Consider the following 20848-nt stretch of genomic DNA (forward strand, 5'->3'; position numbering starts at 1 on the left):
TAAAAGAGTGCGTGCACTTTCCTGGCCCGCCTGCAGTCCAGACCTGTCCCCTATCAAAAATGTGCGGCGCATTATGAAGCGTAAAATACAACAGCGGAGACCCCGGACTGTTGAACGACTGAAGCTCTACATAAAACAAGAATGGTAAAGAATTCCACTTTAAAGCTCCAACAATTAGTTTCCTCAGTTCCCAAACGTTTATTGAGTGTTGTTAAAAGAAAAGGTGATGTAACACAGTGGTGAACATGCCCTTTCCCAACTACTTTGGCACGTGTTGCAGCCATGAAATTATAAGTTAATTATTATTTGCGAAAAAAATAAAGTTTATGAGTTTGAACATCAAATATCTTGTCTTTGTAGTGCATTCAATTGAATATGGTTTGAAAAGGATTTGCAAATCATTGTATTCCGTTTATTTTTACATCTAACACAATTTTTCAACTCATATGGAAATGGGGTTTGTATATATATATATATATATATATATATATATATATATATATATATATATATATATATATATATATATATATATATATATATATATATATGGGGCAGCACGATGGAAGAGGCGTTAGTGTTTTAACGTACAGTTCTAATTAGTTTTTAAAGGCAGTTTTATACACATTTATGTATATAAAACTGAACAAATAGTATAATGAGATTGCAAAGGTATATAGTTGCGTGTTTTCAATAAAGTTAGCGGGTTTAATGACGTCATAACTTCGCGCTACAGTGGCACCACCATTCGAGCTTCCGAGTCTCGACGCCTACCGGCTGCTCACCAGACCGAGGACGGTGTTAGGACTCGTTTTAATGATGAGCGGTGAAAAGTACCCAATGTCTTCAATAGAGGATGACTTCAACTATGGCACAAACGTCGCCACTGCTAGTGTCCAAATACGTATGGGTATGTCAAGTACACACCTGTTATGGCGCCGAGAAGGTGCAGCACTTGCTACTAGCTACTAGCTACTAGCTCGCCTGATGTTTCTGACATAATTATCATGTTGTTGTGCTGCTTTGGTATACTTTATTTACTCTGTATGAAAATGAGTTTATCATAATGTCGGTGTGATTAATAAACACCTTTAAATTCTGGTTATGTTAGAACAAAGGCTCTCCGATGTCAACACGCAGTTGGCTTTTAATTCACGCACTTCTGTGTTTACACTACAGCCATTTTGAGTCCATAAATGGGGCCAAATAACGACGTGACACTTAAAGTAGTGTTGTAACGATACTGATATTTTGCTACTTTTCCAAATGAAGGGGACCACAAAAATTGCATTATTGGCTTTATTTTAACAAAAAATCTTATGGTACATTAAAGGCCTACTGAAATGAGATGTTCCTATTTAAACGGGGATAGCAGGTCCATTCTATGTGTCATACTTGATCATTTCGCGATATCGCCAAATTTTTGCTGAAAGGATTTAGTGGAGAACATCCACGATAAAGTTCGCAACTTTCGGTGCTAAGAGAAAAGCCTTGCCTCTACCGGAAGTCGCAGACGATGACGTCACAAGTGTGGGGGCTCCTCACATATTCACATAGATTTTAATGGGAGCCTCCAACAAAAAGTGCTAGTCGGACCGAGAAAACGACAATTTCCCCATTAATTTGCGCGAGGATGAAAGATTTGTGTTTGAGGATATTGATAGCGACAAACTACAGAAAAACAAAAACAAAACGCAATTGCATTGGGACGAATTCTGATGTTTTTAAACACATTTACTAGGATAATTCTGGGAAATCCCTTATCTTTCTATCGTGTTGCTAGTGTTTTAGTGAGTTTAATATTACCTGACAGTCGGAGGTGTGTCTCCACGGGAGTCTTGACGCCAATGTCTCAGGGGAGTCGACGGCAGCTATGGGCGGCACAAGCTCAGCTTTTCTCCAGTAAGAAGCGTCTTTTCAACCAAAATTTTCTCACCGAAACCTGCTGGTTGACCTTCCGCCGTGATTCATGTTCGCTTGACCGCGCTATGATCCATAGTAAAGTTTCACCTCCAGGAATTTTAAACAAGGAATCACCGTGTGTTTGTGTGGCTAAAGGCTAAAGCTTCCCAACTCCATCTTTCTACTTTGACTTCTCCAATATAAATTGAACAAATTGCAAAAGATTCAGCAACACAGATGTCCAAAATACTGTGTAATTATGCCGTTAAAGCAGACGACTTTTAGCTGTGTGTGTGCGCAGCGCTCATACTTCTAAAAACCCGCGATGTCTTGCGTACACGTCATCATTACACAACGTTTTCAAGACGAAACTCCCGGGAAATTTAAAATTGCAATTTAGTAAACTAAAAAGGCCGTATTGGCATGTGTTGCAATGTTAATATTTCATCATTGATATATAAACTATCAGACTGCGTGGTGGGTAGTAGTGGGTTTCAGTAGGCCTTTAAACATGCGTTTGTTTGTTATCGTAATTCAGTTCTTAAATAAAATAGTGAACATACTAGAACAGTGGTTCTCAACCTTTTTTCAGTGATGTACCCCCTGTGAACATTTTTTTAAATTCAAGTACCCCCTAATCAAAGCAAAGCATTTTTGGTTGAAAAAAAGAGATAAAGAAGTAAAATACAGCACTATGTCATCAGTTTCTGATTTATTAAATTGTATAACCAGGGGTCTCAAACTCAATGCACCTGGGGCCGCAAGAAAAGATTTCTTAAAACATTTTTTTGCATACTACACAGCATGTCTAGTTGTATAATAACATTTCAAATTGTATTCCTTGTCCAGGATGTACCCCGCCTTCTGCCCGATTGTAGCTGAGATAGGCGCCAGCGCCCCCCGTGACCCCAAAAAAAGGGAATAAGCGGTAGAAAATGGATGGATGGATTGTATTCCTTTCTCTGTGCAAATAAGACACGTCGGGGTGCCCCTGTGCTCAACAAAGCAATATTGCATTTCCCACTTTTCCCATGAATTGTCTTTGCACATCACTAACCTTTCTCTTCACTGAAAAATACATGTTTGGGGTTGTGGAATATATATGTATTTAGCCGACGCACAGAGAATAATGTTATTTCCGCAATGTGTTTCGTTCCGCTTTTCCTCCCTACAGCAACACGGCGTACGGCGGATAATAGCCGGCCTTGAAAGTACTGGGATAGCGAGCGCAATAAAGTAATGGCTCCTGAAGTGTTATCCGGCGTCATATAAAAATATAAGTAGTGTTCATCATGTGAGGCAATGCAAATTAAACAATAAAACAAAAACAAATAACGGTTTGAATTGGTTTAGTTTATCAAGGACTGTTATTACTGACGAAAAGGTGTCACGGCGTGACTGCAGCCAGGCACGTAAGAAAACCCTCGTCTCCATGGCAACGTCTCTGTCGCTTGCACTCATTTGCCGCTTTTCCATTAACGCAGGGGTAGGCAACTCAGAATGCTGAAAGAGCCATTTTGGACCCAGATAACACAACGCTGTCAAGCGCCATTCATATAAAACTTGCGGGCCGCACTAAAATTAAACTTTCATATTAAGGTGGGGGCCGCAAAATAACGTCTTGCGGGCCACAATTGGCCCGCGGGCCGCTGGTGTGAGACCCCTGTGTATAACAGTGCAAAATATTGCTCATTTGTAGTGGTTTTTCTTGAACTATTTGGAAAAAAAGATATAAAAATAACTAAAAACTTGTTGAAAAATAAACAAGTGATTCAATTATAAATAAAGATTTCTACACATAGAAGTAATCAACTTAAAGTGCCCTCTTTGGGGATTGTAATAGAGATCCATCTGGATTCATGAACTTAATTCTAAACATTTCTTCACAAAAAAATAAATCTTTAACATCAATATTTATGGAATATGTCCACAAAAAATCTAGCTGTCAACACTGAATATTGCATTGTTGCATTTCTTTTCACAGTTTATGAGCTTACATTCATATTTTGTTGAAGTATTATTCAGTAAATATATTTATAAAAGATTTTTGAATTTTTAGAATATTTAAGTAAAATCTCACGTGCCCCTTGGCATACCTTCAAGTACCCCCAGGGGTACGCGTAGCCCCATTTGAGAACCACTGTTCTAGACAACTTGTCTTTTAGTAGTAAGTAAACAAACAAAGACTCCTAACTAGTCTGCTGACGTATGCAGTTACATATCGTGTCATTTATCATTCTATTATTTTGTCAACATTTTTAAGAACAAGTGGTAGAAAATGAATCATTAATCTACTTGTTCATTTGCTGTTAGTATCTGCTTACTTTCTCTTTTAGCATGTTCTCTGTACAGTTCTGTTAAAATGTAATAATCACTTATTCTTCTGTTGTTTGGATGCTTTACATCAGTTTTGAATGATACCACGAATTTAGGTATCATTCCGATACCAAGTAGTTGCAGGATCATACATTGGTCGTACTTAAAGTCCTCAAGTGTCCAGGGACATATTTACTGAGTTTATAAACATAATATACACAAATAAAAAACGAAATAAGAAGTTAGGATGCCAAAAAATAGCGACGTAATCATAGTATCGACAAGATACGTGTCTGTACTTGGTATCATTACAGTGGATGTTAGGTGTGGATCCACCAATGGCGTTTGTTTACATTTTGATACCGGTGAGCTACGGTGTGTTGTGAAGCATGTTTAGCTATTCCTCGTCCTGCAGGTATTATACTTTTAAGAAACATGCATTATTTGTTGCCATGGAGACCGGGATTAGTGATTTAGAAGTAGCTAAGACACTGCCGACGGTGTATGGATGTTAGCTGCTAGATAGCTAGCCATGTCTTAAAGCACCTCTTCCGGTGGGCGTTTCAGTGTTATAACTTCACCTCTATCGTTACTTTTTACATCAAAATGCATCTGTTCTCCCTTTTCTGTCTACACACCGTGTCTCCTTGTAAGTACTCCGTGATTGTGTGCCGCCGAACATGCTCGTCTGCTCATAAAACCAGCAACGTCACGATGTAACTTCGACGCGGGCGCGGGTGGTGCAGGTCCGGTACTTTTCAGAGACGGTATCGTATCAAACATTATTATGTAGTATCGCGGTACTATACTAATACAGTTATGCTGTACAAACCTAACTTAAAGCTACCAAGCTAGTGAGTGCGCAGTGCTGGACACATAATACCTTCAAAAGTTGCCAATTGGGCTAAATAACGTGGCCTTTTTACTCTATTAAAACTCTACAAAGAGGTTCAGTAGCCTCCATTGCAGAACATCCAGTTACTGAAACAACTTCTTCCCTCCCTCCATAAAACTCTTGAACGCATCATAATAATCCCATCAATTTCCTCCCAAAACGGATTAACTCGCTGGAATATAAAGACAATATAACATGTATCCATAAACATGGATGCATATGCAAAAGTACAATATATTTATCTGTACAGTAATATATTTATTTATACCTGCACCTTATTGCTCTTTTACCCTGCACTACAACAAGCTAATGCAACTAAATTTCATTCTTATCTGTACTGTAAAGTTCAAATTTGAATGACAATAAAAGGAAGTCTAAGTCTGTAGCCAAATTGACAACTTTTGCGGGGTAGTAAATGTCACTCACTAAAGAGGAAAGAATGATAACAAGCAGGTATTAAAGCAATACTCATTCCCGGTCAGTGGTCAACGACACTAATGTAATGTATTTTGGACTAAGTACACAATGTATACCGTATCCATCAATCCATCCCACCATCCATCCATTTTGTACCGCTTGTCCAGTTTGGGATAGCGGGGGGTGCTGAAGCCTATCTCAGCTGCATACGGGCGGAAGGCGGGTAGCACACTGGACGAGTCGCTACCTCATCGCAGGGCAAACACAAATAGACAGACAACATTCACAGTCACATTCACACACTAGGGACATTTTAGTGTTTCCAATCAACCTATCCCCAGGTGCATGTCTTTGGAGGTGGGAGGAAGCCGGAGTACTCAGAGGGAACCCAAGCAGTCATGTGGAGAACATGCAAACCCCACACTCAACATGTTTTTTTTACAAAATGTAAACAATTCACAAGCATTAATTTTTTGTTCAAGGAAAAGAGCAGAGCTTGTCTGGTCCTACCCATGTCCATTAAAAACTATTTGATCCAGTTTATGCTGTGCATACTTATCGGGGACCTACGATCATTTGAAACTGCATTTTTTTAATAGTATCTGATAGATGCTAGCCTAGCTACGGTATGTATTTTCTATTAAATAATGGCCTCTTGGTGCAGCCTCAATTATTGTGTGCAATAAACGTCCGTTAGCTCCAGGATGTTCAAAAATAAGGCCAACATGTGTTGAAAATTTTTACTCTGTTGTTACGCCACAGCCAGGTAAATAATAAGCATTTTGTTTTGTACACAGTGTACTTATTGAAGTGCACTGATGGAATTAGGAAATCCATTTGAGACGCAGGTGTTAAAAATGAGCTAAACAAGATTCTACTCTAAGCTTAGGTCTGGGCAATATTGACGAAATGTATATCTCTATATATTTTTACTTAAACTCGATATTTGATGTATATCTCGATATATTTTTCGGTGAAAGTATACATATAAAGATATACTTTTTTTTTTTTTTGCGAGATTCACTGAAATTGAATTGAATGACAACTGTACTGTAAAAAGTCTGTGGTATTTTTTATTAACCCGGGTAGTCAAGATGGATTTTAACAGCACTGAAAAGAAACTTGTTTAAGTAGCACATAATTACATAACATGAATAAAATACAAAAATATTATTTCTATGTAAAATAAATGACATAGCAGTGCAAATAATCCAATCGTTGTCAAACTCAGATCAAAAATACATTTGCAAGCAGGAGTTCTTTAATTCCCAGTCGACTATGTAATGGACTGTCACACACGTACGGTTCTGGTCAGCGCCAAGTAAGTGACTTAACTCAATTGTGCAGTTATTATCTTCCTCACTTAGGCATACATTTTTGGCAGCATTTCTCGTGCGAAATATGCCCAGCTTGGAAACTCGAGAGCAGTTTTGATTTGGGCTTACCGGGTAAACAACTCAATTGAATGTTTTATCCAGACGCATACATTTTTCCAAATGTGGCCATGTAGACGCATTGTGGGTTTCTTGGACGTGGTCTACATCAGTAAAAAGAAAAATCTAAAGAAGACAATTCCTCTGCCATCTTCCACTAGTTTTTTAAATACATAAATCGCCGGCTTGGATATCCTTTCTTCTCTTCGATGACTCTCGTCGTCATTTGGGATGTCTGTTATGCTTTCTCGTCCTGGTTCGATGACCCGCCCTATCTTGCCTCTGATTGGCCTGTCCCTAATGTTTTGCCGTAATCTCAACCAATCGTGACTCATCATAGTAAACAACCAACCAATAATGGATGTTCTTGTACGTGCTTGCACGTCTTGGAAGGGGGAAGGGGAGGGGTTTAGTAGGAAGTGGGAGGGAGTGGGAAGTAGGGGAGAACTAGGTACACAACAAATAAGCAGTGTTTGGTCATTTTAACGTAAAATAAAGTATTGATATTAAGATATTTTCTTAATTTGTATTTTGTTTAAAAGTATATCGATAAATCTTTCAAACTCGGTATATCGCCCAGCCCTATCTCAGCTCATCTAATTTTGCTATCTTTCCTTTTTAGACTTTCTGCGGAAAGTGTACACTCTGCTGAGCTTGCAGATAATTCTGACGACGGCCACATCTGCCCTTTTTATGTTCTCTCAGACCATCAAGGAGTTTGTCCATGCCAGGTAATGAATGCCATGACAAAGTAGTTGAGATAATGATTACAATGGTAGACCACTACATAATTACAGTGATAATTAGTATTTTGAATATATATTATATAAATAATCACACTATTTTTTGGACCGTGCGTGCCCCTTTGGCTTAACCGCAGATGGTTTCCTGAAAGGCGACGCAATTTGCTACATAGTCAGTGATCAGGTAAATGCAAAAGTCAATGTAGTGCAAGGATGAGCAAGGAGACTCCCAACTGTTGTGCTCGTTAGCAAATTTCACAAGAAAATATTCACAGATGGGACTTTAGACCAAACTGTTTATCAGTTTTGAGCAAATAAATTATGTGGATTCTGACAATAAATTTGCATTTGTGTCCAAGATATTGGGCTATTTTTACAGATGACTTAGATTATGCAAATTAGTGATAACATGTGATTAATCATGATTAATCTAAATTTCAGTGTGATTAATCTGATTAAAAATTATCTTTTGACAACACACTTGCATTAGTAATAACACGTGATCAATCATGATTAATCTGAATTCAAAAGTGTGATTAATTGGAGTAAAAAAATAATCTTTTGACAGCACTTATGCTACATTGCATGTACTGTACATGTATGCCGCTTTGTGTTGAGCTGACATTTACCTGTCTTTTTTTTTCAGCCCGGCTGTGGTTTTGGGTTCAGCTCTGGGCTCCCTGGTCCTGCTTCTGGCCTTGGCTGTGTACAGACATAAGCATCCAGTCAACCTTTACCTGCTGCTTATGTTTGTAAGAGAATAAGCACGCATATTTCCTTCTTTAAGACATGTGTGTCAAGTGGGAAAAACGTTTTTGGTTATGTGCACTTTGCGCGCCCTTGCTATAAAAAACGTTGGAAATAAAATATTCAAAGTAACCTTTTATTATTCCTATTTGTAATTTAATTGTCAAAGTAATGCATTTTAAGGATGATTGACGTTGAACTCCAAATTGTGCAACCTCGGATGTTAACTTTTGTGGAATTTTGTTTTAAGCTTTATGCATTTTTAAACACGAATATCGCTTGATTTTTAAATAACTGTTAATTGTTTTCAGACTCTGCTGGAGGCGATCTCTGTGGCAACAGCTTGTAAGTTTTTAACTGAGTATTACTATTTTGGGAGCCTGCGATGTGGCGGCTGAGCTAATGACAGAGCTGTTGTCTGTACAGTGACTTTCTACGACTACTCCACTGTGCTCCAAGCATTGTTTCTGACTTGTGCTGTGTTTGCCGGCCTGACCACCTACACCTTCCAGTCCAAGAGAGACTTCACTAAACTTGGAGCATTGTGAGTACAACATTGACTGGAAATTAAGTGTCTATATTTCCGACAGCACTCCTGAAGAAAACTATCTTCAGTGTGCCATGTATCCATGATCACCAAAATGTTTACTTTGATGTGCTCTCTGCTTACAGTCTTTTCTCCTGCTTGTGGATCCTCATAATTGCAAGCGTCATGAGGGTGAGTTCATCCTGAGTCCTTGATGTCAGATTGTCTTGTTTTATATGTAAGAATAATGTTACATATTGAGAATGTATCATAGGATAATGCAACACTCGGTTCACTGTGGAGGATATGTGGATTAGTCTCAGTTACTACTATTACCTGGTTTAGAAAAGACAAGGTGCATGTATGTTTCTGTAGATTTCTGTATACAATGGCCTTTTCTACTATACGATTGTATAGAGAGTCAATTATCATACAGTCCTTTTAAGGTAATACTGTGGAACACTATCTATTTGGGGATACTGAATTATAGGAGTGTAACGGTATGCGTATTTGTATTTAACCATTACAGTATGGGGGTTTCGGTCCGGTTCGGAGGTGTACCGAACAAGTTTCCACACAGACATATTAAGTAGCGTAGTGCACGTTGTGTAAACAATGCACACGAGGCACAACACACGGCATGCGAGCAACGACTGGGCTACGATAGATTGACCATACGTCCTCTTTTCACCGGACATGTCCTCTTTTGCGGAGCTGTCCGGGCGGAGTTTCTTAACCGCGTCAAATGTCCGGCATTTTGAGTTCTGGTTGCGTGTATTTTCAATATACGTTCAGGGTTAAGAACGGGTTAAAAACAAAACAAATTGTGCACGCAGCAGCATTTGTGAGGGAGGAGCAGAGACAGAGAGAGCGTTGCCAGGCTCTGCTTTTTATCCATAGATTTATCAGATTAAATGTTTTATTATCTATAGCAGGGGTGTCAAAAGTGTGCCCCGAAGGGCATTTGCGGCCCACAGCTAATGTTTTAATGGCCCACGGCACATTCTAAAAATACTATTAAAATAAACAAAAACATAACGAAAGTGAAATAAAAAAGCTTAAAGGTTAAATGTAATTAAGAAAAAGTTGCAATGTTGACTAATAAAACAAAGCTGTTTTTTTTTTATTTCAAACTGTCACTGCTCAAAACATAATATTGAATCAAAATCAATGTTATTATGAATTATTGACCTATCCAAGGTTCTGATTACTTCACATCAAATATTCCACTAAGAAAAATATTTTTGTTGGAAGATTTTGCAAATTTAGTAAATAAATAAACAACAAATCTATATTTTGTGGTTTTCTTACTGTACTGAAAATGAACCGAACTGTGACCTCTAAACCGAGGTACGTACCGAACGGAAATTTTTGTTTACCGTTGCACCCCTACTGAATTACCTTCCATTTGACTATATTTCAAACTTAACATGGGAAGTAATGAATTAGTATAAACTTTTATTAAAGGTTTCTCATTGTTATCCCATTGGGTTGAGTTTTTTCTTGCCCTGATGTGGGATTTGAGCCGAGGATGTCATTGTGGCTTTTGCAGCCCTTTGAGACAATCGTGATTTAGGGCTATATAAGTAAACATTGATTGATTGACTTGGGGATCAAGCAAAAATGCAGGATTAAATCCGTACAGAAAGAACTGACATTTTTCCTGCCTTTGCCCTTACCTCTCCCTCAAGGTGCACCCATTTCTGTCCCGCAGCATGTGTTTCGTTGGTACACATCATAACCGACAATCTCACAACCCTCATTAAAAAATTACCAGGGAGGATTAGGACCACACAGAATACATCAACAAGAAAGTGGGAAAAGACCAATGTTGTGTTTCTGCATATGGGCAGATATTGATATTAACACAAATCATGGATAATATTATTATTTTGTAGTGTGGAATGTTAAAAAAAGTTTGATGAAGTTAAGTTACCTAAACAGAACAATGGTAGGTTTGAAAAACAATAACCTGTGTTTTAGTAACTGTGCGGAAATGTACTAATGTTGCTTTTGTGCAAATATATTTTATTAGATTTTACAGTTAAAATGACAAACAGTCACATCCACTCATACACACACACATACACACTTGAGGAGAGAGGTGCACATGAACTTTAACAACTCAAGGTTTACAGTACAGACATTATTAGAAAATATACCCATATATTGTATATATATATACATACACACACACATATACATATCCATACATATATATATATATATATATACATATATATCCATCCATCCCGCTGCGGCTCACGATCAGCAGGCTATCGAGATCACAGCAAAATAGATGAACATACCTCGGCATCATGGATCCTCAGGAAGTGTTCACAAGATCACCTCCCGAGGGCCTGCCCACCGTACACACTTAGAGGGGAAAAAAAAGGAAAAGTTACAGGGCTTGATCAATACAAAACAATAATCACAAAAAAAAAAAAAAAAACAGAACAAAAAAGCAAGTAAACCATGACAAAACCATATCAGAAGTGACACAAGAAAAACAAATGTAGTGTTGAATCAGTACAAAAGATAATAACAATAAAAATAAAAAATAAAAAAGGAATACAACTACAAAAAAAATGGCAGTTTAGTTTTCCTTTAAATGTCTATAAGTTATGCTTCAATATATGTCAGTAAAGGTTTCCAGGTTAATTCCCATTTATTCATATTTGTAGAGTTTATAAATCTTATTTTTTCAAGAGTCATTACATTCACAAGTTCATTTAACCAGTTCCTGAAGTTGGGTGCAGATAGAGTATTCCAGTCTCTGAGAATGAGTCATTTGGCCAAAACCGTCCCAAGCAGCAACACAGTTCTAATATGTTTTGGAAGCTTTTGTGTTTCTGAAGACCACCCAAATAAGATCATATCCCTATCAGGGACAATTTTTCTCTGATATACCCCCGAGTAAAAAAAGAAAATGCTGGACCAAAATGATTGAATAATTGGACATCCCCAAAACGAGTGAGACAATGATCCTTCAGCAGATTTACATTTATCACAAAGTGGAGATGTATCCGGATAAAATTTGTGTAATAAAACTTTAGAATAATAAAAACGATGAATCACTTTAAACTGTATGAGCCTATGTCTGCTGTTAATTGAGCACTTGTGAATTTGAGAGAGTGTCTGTTCCCATTGCTGATTGGGTATTGTTGTTCTTAGTTCCTGTTCCCATGCTCTTTTAACACTGTCTGCTGATGTCATAGACATAATGAAGCAGCTGACAAATTTAGCGATAGACTTTTTACTTGTGGGTGGTAAATTTAATAGTTCTAAAAGAGGATGTTTTTCATTTACCAACTGAGACTTTGAAATGTTTTCTTTAATAAATGTTTTTACCTGCAAATAGCAAAACCAACTGAATTGGGACAAATTGAATTTGGTTCGTAATTGCTCAAATGACACAAGACTGTCCTCGACATAAATGTCTTTTATGCATTTAATTCCATTTGAGTACCAGTCAAAAAATGTTTTATCTGTTATCGATGGAATAAATGCATGATTGTGATATATTGGTGAATACATAGTTACATTGGAAATATTCAATTGTTTTTTAATTTGAGAAAGAATTTTGATAGAATTTCGTACTACAACACTATGACTTATTGATTTAATTGAAGAGACTGGTTTAGTAAAAAGTAACGATAGCAATGATGTATAAGGTTTCACTAATGACTGCAGTTCCAATTTCAGCCATAAGGGAGCAGAATTAAGAGATTCATTATTTGGGGACCCCATCTTCCAATAGGTCAATGCGTTCAGATTTGATGCCCAATAATAATTTTTGAACATTGGAAGACCCAGTCCCCCTTCCTCTGTAGATCTAAATAAGTGCTTTTTGGATATTCTGCGTTTTTTACATCCCCACACAAAATCTAGAACTAAAGATTCAAGTTTTTTGAAAAAATCTACAGGAATTACAATTGGTAAATTTTGAAAAAGATAAATAAATTCGGGCAGAGTGATCATTTTAATAGCATTCACCTTGCCTAACATAGAGAGAGGTAGGGTCTTCCAATACTCAATACACACTTTCAGTTTCTCAAAGGCTTCAATAAAGTTCAACTTTAGTAATGATTCATAATTTTTAGATATTTTTAAGCCAAGATAGGATATGTAATTTTCTGCGACTTTAACTGGATTTTGACTGATCTCAACGTTATCTCCTAGGAACATAAGCTCACTTTTGGACCAGTTTATTTTATAACCAGATATTCTACCAAAAGAGTCTACATATTCTAAAAGAAGTGGTAGTGCAACTTCTGGCTCAGTGAGTGTAACAAGTACATCATCTGCATAAAGGGAGATGAGACTCTCTGATGAGCCCACTGAAAATCCTTTAATATTAGAGTTCATTCTTAAACCAATAGCCAGTGGTTCGAGGGCCAAATTGAAGAGTAAGGGCGAAAGGCAGTCACCCTGTCTCACACCGCGATGTAATACAAAACTATCCGATATTACATTATTAGTTATGACATATGATTTTGGTGCAGAATAAATTATTTTAATCCATTTTATAAAATTTTCTCCCAATCCAAATAATTTGAGAACATGAAAAAGATAAGCCCACTCAATTGAATCAAAAGCTTTATGAGCATCCAGAGTCAGGACGGCAGCCTCTTTGTTTCCTGTGCAGTCTGAGTACAATACGTTCAGTAATCTCCGTACATTGCCAAAAGAAGGTCTGTCCGGGATGAAACCGACCTGATCTGGATGAATAATTTCTGTTATGTGGTTGCTTAACCTTGTTGCGAGTACCTTAGTTAGAATCTTATGGTCTAAATTGAGCAGGGAGATAGGTCTATAATTGGCTGGATCAAGTGGATTTTTTCCCTTTTTTGGTATTATACATATATGGGCTTCATACAAAGAACTTGGAAGTTTGTTGTTCACAAAAGAATCATTTAACATTCTAAGTATTATAGGGGATAGTATTTCACTGAAAGCTTGATAAAACTCCGCACCAAATCCATCTGGACCAGGACTTTTATTCAAGGAGAAAGACTTCAGTGCTTTTTGCAGTTCTTCAGTTGAAATAGTGTTGTCTAAAGAATTCTGATTATTTGGACTCAGTTGAGGTAAGTTTAATGAGGTAAAAAAATCATTTAAATCATTAACCGATATAGCTGAATTAGATTTATATAATTCTGAATAAAAGTCTTTGAAGACATTATTGATATCCTTTAAATCTGTACATATTTCACCTGTTTTTGAGCATATTTTGTGAATAGCAGCTTTGGCTTGATCTCCTTTGAGCTGTCTAGATAGAAGTTTTTGTGGTTTATCGGATATTTCAAAATGTTTTTGTTTATTTTTCAGCAGGAGTTTAGATACTTCCCCATGAAGAAGAGAGTTGTATTCATTTTTCAGTTTCAGCATCTTATTGTAATCAGACTGCAAAAGAGAATTTATATGAATTTTTTCCATTTCTTTAATTTCTTTTTCTAATTCTCTCTGCCTTTTTCTTGTTTCTCTTTGTTTTGAATTTTCAAATGAAATGATATATCCTCTCACAGTAGCTTTAAGAGCTTCCCACTACTAATGTTGCTTTTGATTAAGTTAAAATGTAGTGATAATGTTTTTTTGTGGGCAAAATCATTCAGTAAGCTAAACTCATGAAGCAATAAGCTGAATGATGCAGACACATTTGTTACTAGATACTTTCTAATACACTTCTGCCACGGAGACGTTGTATGTGTTCGTAATATGCAACCATAATTATTTGATACTTATTTATATTGACAAATGTGTTTTAGAACCCAGTATTTTTCAATTAACACTTAGTAAAAATGTCTAGCTTGTGTGCTAGCTCATAGGAGTTTATAGTCTACTATATTTTATTTTTGTAAGTGACTTGACTAAAATACAAGACAACAACAACCTTGTGTGCTTATTGAAGGACATCTAGATTTTAGCTGGCTGTCCAGCTTTGCACATGTAAACACACTGCAGGACTGCTTGTATTGAAGCTTATATCAGAGAGTTTAGGTGCAAGCCGATATAATCCGATACTTATTTTTTTGTTGATGGGATATCAGACTGATATCCAATATCAATGCACAGTGGAATACACTGTCAAAATGTTTGCATAAGTTAGTCCCTTCTTTTTCACTGCGTATCTAAGATGGCAACTATTAAGGGTCAGTTTCAGGCAAGGTAGCGTCATAGAAATGTGTAAGAAGAAAGATGATTGCAAAGCCAAATGTCCAGTCTGGGAATATTTAGGCTTCAAAGAGAAAAGCAGAGTGAGCCCATCAACATGGACGATCCAGAGATGGGATTTTGTTTGAAAGTGGTGGCAACAAAAAAGACAAAAAAAACTAACCACTTGTTGTCTTCCCCAACTTAATAATCTTCACCTCAAAATGTTTAACATTTTTTTAAGAGCATATTTTTCTTTTGTCGAGACTTAATAAGGCATTTCATTGATCTTATTCTTAAATGTGCCATATGCAGTAATGTGGCCAGAAATGGTACTGCAATCACGGTCAAAATTCTGTAGTCCCATCCCACACTCCCTGACTTGGGTTGCCAGATACGCAGCTGAATCCGAATCCTACTCCAAGGAACTTCAAATGACAATCGACGAGTCCTACCCTGTAGGTTTCTCTTGTTTGTGCTTCTTGCAAGATGGTTTACTAAGTAATTATGCCACATTTTACTAATGTTGATTAGCCAAATGTATTTGTAAAGTTACACAGCAATATTTTGGTCGGGAGACGGGACAAATTGTTGGCATTACCCTGCTTAAAGGTCTAGTTTGGCTGCAAGGACCACCATCGAAATAATGATATATAATAATACATAATATACTATATATCACATAGGCCTACTTTTAAGGTAAGCCAAGGTCAACAGTAAAATTACCGCCACATTTAGTTCAGCATAACTCCATGTTTCTTTCAACCTGACGCAATGCATTCTCCTTTATTTGCGCACATCAAAAGAGCATCACACACAAATACAAATAGGAGTAGACATTGAAAGGGTAAAATAAACTACATTTTTGGGTGTAATAATAGATGATGAAATTTACTAGAAATCTCATATAAAAAATATGCAACATAAGATGGGAGGAAATAATTCAATAATGAACAAAGCAAAATAGGTTTTGGACCAAAAATCACTCCATATTCTCTACGGATCCCTAGTGTTAGCATATCTGAGTTATTGTGCAGAAATATGTGGATATAACTACAAACGTGCCCTTCATTCATTAACTGTTACAAAATAGATCAGTTAGACTGATACATAATTTTGGATAGAGAGAAAAACAAACACTTATTTATTGAATTAAAAATATTGAAGTTCAGCGAGTTGGTAAAATTGCAAACAGTTAGAATTATGTACAAAGCAAACTATAACCTGCTAACTAAGATTGTACAACAATTCGTCTCAACTAAAGAGGAGAAATATAACCTTAGAACAAAAACTAACTTCAAACATTTGTATGCACGTACAACATATAAGACCTTTAGCATATCAGTATGTTGAATTGAACTATGGAATGGATTCAGCAAAGAAGTTAAACAATGTACTAATATGATCCAGTTTAAGAGGTTGTTCAAATTAATTGTGTTTATAAAGTACAAGGAAGAAGAATTATGAGAAATGCCTTCAACCTTATTGAAAGTGGGATATTCTTCATCTCAGTATGTTTGTCACGACTGACTTAATTACAAACCCCGTTTCCATTTGAGTTGGGAAATTGTGTTAGATGTAAATATAAACGGAATACAATGTTTTGCAAATCATTTTCAACCCAGATTCAATTGAATGCACTACAAAGACAAGCTATTTGATGTTCAAACACATAAACTTTTTTTTTTTTTTTGCAAATAATCATTAACTTTAGAATTTGATGCCAGCAACACGTGACAAAGAAGTTGGGAAAGGTGGCAATAAATACTGATAAAGATGCCAGCAACACGTGACAAAGAAGCTGGGAAAGGTGGCAATAAATACTGATAAAGTTGAGGAATGCACATCAAACACGTATTTGGAACATCCCACAGGTGTGCAGGCTAGTTGGGACAAGGTGGGTGCCATGATTGGGTATAAAACAGCTTCCCAAAAAATGCTCAGTCTTTCACAGGAAAGGATGGGGCGAGGTACACCCCATTGTCCACAACTGTGTGACCAAATAGTCAAACAGTTTAAGAACAACGTTTCTCAAAGTACAATTGCAAGAAATTTAGGGATTTCAACATCTACGCTCAATAATATCATCAAAAGTTTCAGAGAATCTGGAGAAATCACTCCAGGTAAGCGGCATGGCCGGAAACCAACATTGAATGACCGTGACCTTCGATCCCTCAGACGGCACTGTTTCAAAAACCGACATCAATCTCTACAGGATATCACCACATGGGCTCAGGAACACTTCATAAAATCCACTGTCAGTAACTACAGTTTGTCGCTACATCTGTAAGTGCAAGTTAAAACTCTACTATGCAAAGCAAAAGCCATTAATCAACAACATCCAGAAACGCAGCCAGCTTCTCTGGGCCCGAGATTATCTAAAATGGCCTGATGCTAAGTGGAAAAGTTTTCTATGGTCTTGACGAGTCCACATTTCAAATTGTTTTTGGAAATATTCGACATCGTGTCAATCGGACCAAAGGGGAAGCGAACCATCCAGACTGTTATCGACGCAAAGTTCAAAAGCCAGCATCTGTGATGGTATGGGGGTGCATTAGTGCCCAAGACATGGGTAACTTACACATCTGTGAAGGCACCATTAATGCTGAAAGGTACATACAGGTTTTGGAACAAGATATGCTGCCATCTAAGCGCCATCTTTTTCATGGCCGCCGCTGCTTATTTCAGCAAGACAATGCCAAGCGACATTCAGCACGTGTTACAACAGCGTGGCTTCGTAAAAAAAGAGTGTGGGTACTTTCCTGGCCCGCCTGCAGTCCAGACCTGTCTCCCATCGAAAATGTGTGGCACATTATGAAGCGTAAAGTACGACAGCAGAAACCCCGGACTGTTGAACGACAGAAGCGCTACATTAAACAAGAATGAGAAAGAATTCCTCTTTCAAAGCTTCAACAATTAGTTTCCTCAGTTCCCAAACGTTTATTGAGTGTTGTTAAAAGAAAAGGTGATGTAACACAGTGGTGAACATTCCTTTTCCCAACAACTTGGGCACGTGTTGCAGCCATGAAATGTAAGTTAATTATTTTTTGGAAAAAAAAAAAAAAAGTTTGAGTTTGAACATCGAATATCTTGTCTTTGTAGTGTATTCAATTGAATATGGGTTGGAAGGGATGTGCAAATCATTGTATTCTTTTTTTTATTTACCCTTTAACACAATTTCCCAACTCATATGGAAACGGGGTTTGTTTATATTGCAATAACTGCTGTATTAATCATTCACTAATGTAAATGTGTTACAAAAAGAAGACAGTAAATGAACATATTTATTTGTAAATAAGCTTTGTTTCTTCCTTCTCCTTTTCGGACATGATGTAAAGAGAAATTATATGAAATTATGCGTATTTACTTTAGATTTACTAAGGTCTAACATGTTCAGTAACTTTACCAGCGGTAGCTCGACAAAGAGGGCGGTGCGTAACTGGCAACGTGGATGTGACGCACTCACTGACTTTAATTGGTCAAAAGGTGGACGGCGGGGCATGGAAATGAAAAAAATAACAAGATTTCGGGGCTGAACTACGGTTAGCAGTTCTAAATATATTTGAAAAGAACATGATTTAATAATGCCTTTTGACATATTGGGGCCATTTAATGATGACTTGACATGACATTATTACATATGGCACCTTTAACATTCCAAATACAACTGTAAAACACTAATCATCAGATAGGGTATTTTCAAACCCAAAAAAGGATTTATCATGTGAAAAAATAAAATGTGGCGCTTGTTCAGAGGAAATTTTTTATTGCAATTTTCAACCATGCAGTCCTGTCTCAAAAAAACACTAAGCATGAGATAGGGTATTTTCAAACCCAAGAAGGATTTATCATGTCAAAAAATAAAATGTGGCGCTTGTTCAGGGGAAATTTTTATTGCAATTTTCAACCATGCAGTCCTGTCTCAAATCTTATGTTGTTGCACACTTACTGGAAATGACGATCACATTCCTTTCTAGCTGCTTCATCTGCCCATGGTCCCTACTTTTCACTGCAATGGGCTCATCAGCTGCCGTTATTTTCAGTTAATTCCTCCACTTCCGCTACATAACATTAATGGCGGCTACTGAGAGCGGTAAGTGTCCATCGTAGCACTCTGGCGATTGTCAGTTTTGATGCAACAACTATGCCAGGACAGAATATGGATCTTCCCTGTGAAAATAGATGCTCAGTTTTGGTCCAGTCGGTGAAAATCTCATCTGCTCACCTCCTGTATCACACTTACCACATTTCAGCTTGCTGATGTGCTTCTCTTTGGCAGGTCTTTTTCAACAACGATAGCACAGAGCTGCTGTTCGCCGGCACAGGGGCTTTAGTCTTCTGTGGCTTCATTATCTATGACACCCACATGCTGATGAAGCAGCTGTCCCCCGAGGAGCACATTTTGGCATCCATCAACCTCTACCTGGACATCGTCAACCTCTTCCTTCACATTTTACGTATCCTCGACTCGATGAAGAAGCACTAAAAAGAAGCTGCTCTGCTGGCCACACTCAATCATACCATCACTAATTGAATTAATGCTGTGTCTTGAATTGAATTGAGACACCTGTCTTTACTGAGAGCTCCATATCTGCACTTTATTTGAAATCAACCTACAATACACTTGTAAATATTGAAATGTGATACAACGCTCATTTACAAAAGCAACCAAAACCACAATGAAATAAGATCCTAATGTGTAATCTTAAAATATTAACCGTTTAAAAGTGCAAAAGATCAAAATAATCTTATATTGTACTGTTATTTGTGTGATACCATTACATGTCCGATATGCAATCTTGTATAAACGATCCAAAACCCTTAACTTACTGTTAAATGTGGTGCTGCATACGAATAAGCAATTATACAAATTACACAACTTATTCTTTGGATTGATTGCCATGCAGCATTGCTGCAATTTGCTACAGAAAAGTAACGACTAATTCATTTAAAATGTATGGATTTAAAATATCCATTTTATTTGACAACTAAAGTAAGGGACAACTCTGCACCAACATAACCCAAACAAAAAAGGAAAAACCGACGGCAAGTGCATATTTTGTTTATTACTGAATGTTTAAAAATGTCTAAAGATTTACATAAGATGGATTTTTTAAAGTTGTTTATTCAAGTGTTTTTATTCCAATAAGGCTATGTGCAATGTATTTCAACATCATTATTGAGAAGTTCCCTGAGGAACTTTTGCTGGAAAATGCCACAACACATCACGGCATAACATAGCAACCCCTGGAAAAGTGTGCCCACTCCAGTCTGCTATGAAACATACTGCAGCAGTGATTGCAATTTCCAGACACCAAGCAAGTGATGTATCCCACAAAGTTGGCTCATTTGGGGTTAGTTTGATGTGACGTCATCTCTATGCTGCTGACAACCACTGAGGATGTATTTGCATACATTTGGCGGCTATAGTATGTTATTTTCTTTTCTCAGTTTTATGACATTTCTACTTTAATGAACATTGGTTATCTGTACATAAACGTGCAACACCCAATATTTAATATTTGTCCAGTTTCCAATGTTCGTTATATGCTTATTCCTATTGGGCTTAACTACTTGATTATACTTACCATGCTTTGCTATTGTAAATTGCTGATTTCCTACCATGGGGTTAATAAAATATCTTAAGTGACGTTATGATTGATTGATTGAAACTTGTATTAGTAGATTGCACAGTTCAGTACATATTCCGTACAAT

General features: G+C 37.0%; 1 protein-coding gene across 1 annotated transcript; it reads left to right on the forward strand.

Moving 5' to 3' along the window:
• The first annotated feature begins 723 nt into the window (after positions 1–723).
• tmbim4 (transmembrane BAX inhibitor motif containing 4) lies at positions 724–20783 on the forward strand. Its single transcript, XM_061913205.1, has 7 exons — positions 724–910; positions 7586–7694; positions 8353–8458; positions 8765–8798; positions 8880–8997; positions 9126–9171; positions 19412–20783. Exons 1-7 carry the CDS (start codon positions 817–819, stop codon positions 19616–19618), a joined length of 714 nt encoding a protein of 237 aa, XP_061769189.1. The 5' UTR covers positions 724–816; the 3' UTR covers positions 19619–20783.
• Positions 20784–20848: the final 65 nt, after the last annotated feature.

The sequence above is a fragment of the Nerophis ophidion genome, linkage group LG10 (genome assembly GCF_033978795.1).
Source record: "Nerophis ophidion isolate RoL-2023_Sa linkage group LG10, RoL_Noph_v1.0, whole genome shotgun sequence".
Lineage (NCBI taxonomy): Eukaryota > Metazoa > Chordata > Actinopteri > Syngnathiformes > Syngnathidae > Nerophis > Nerophis ophidion.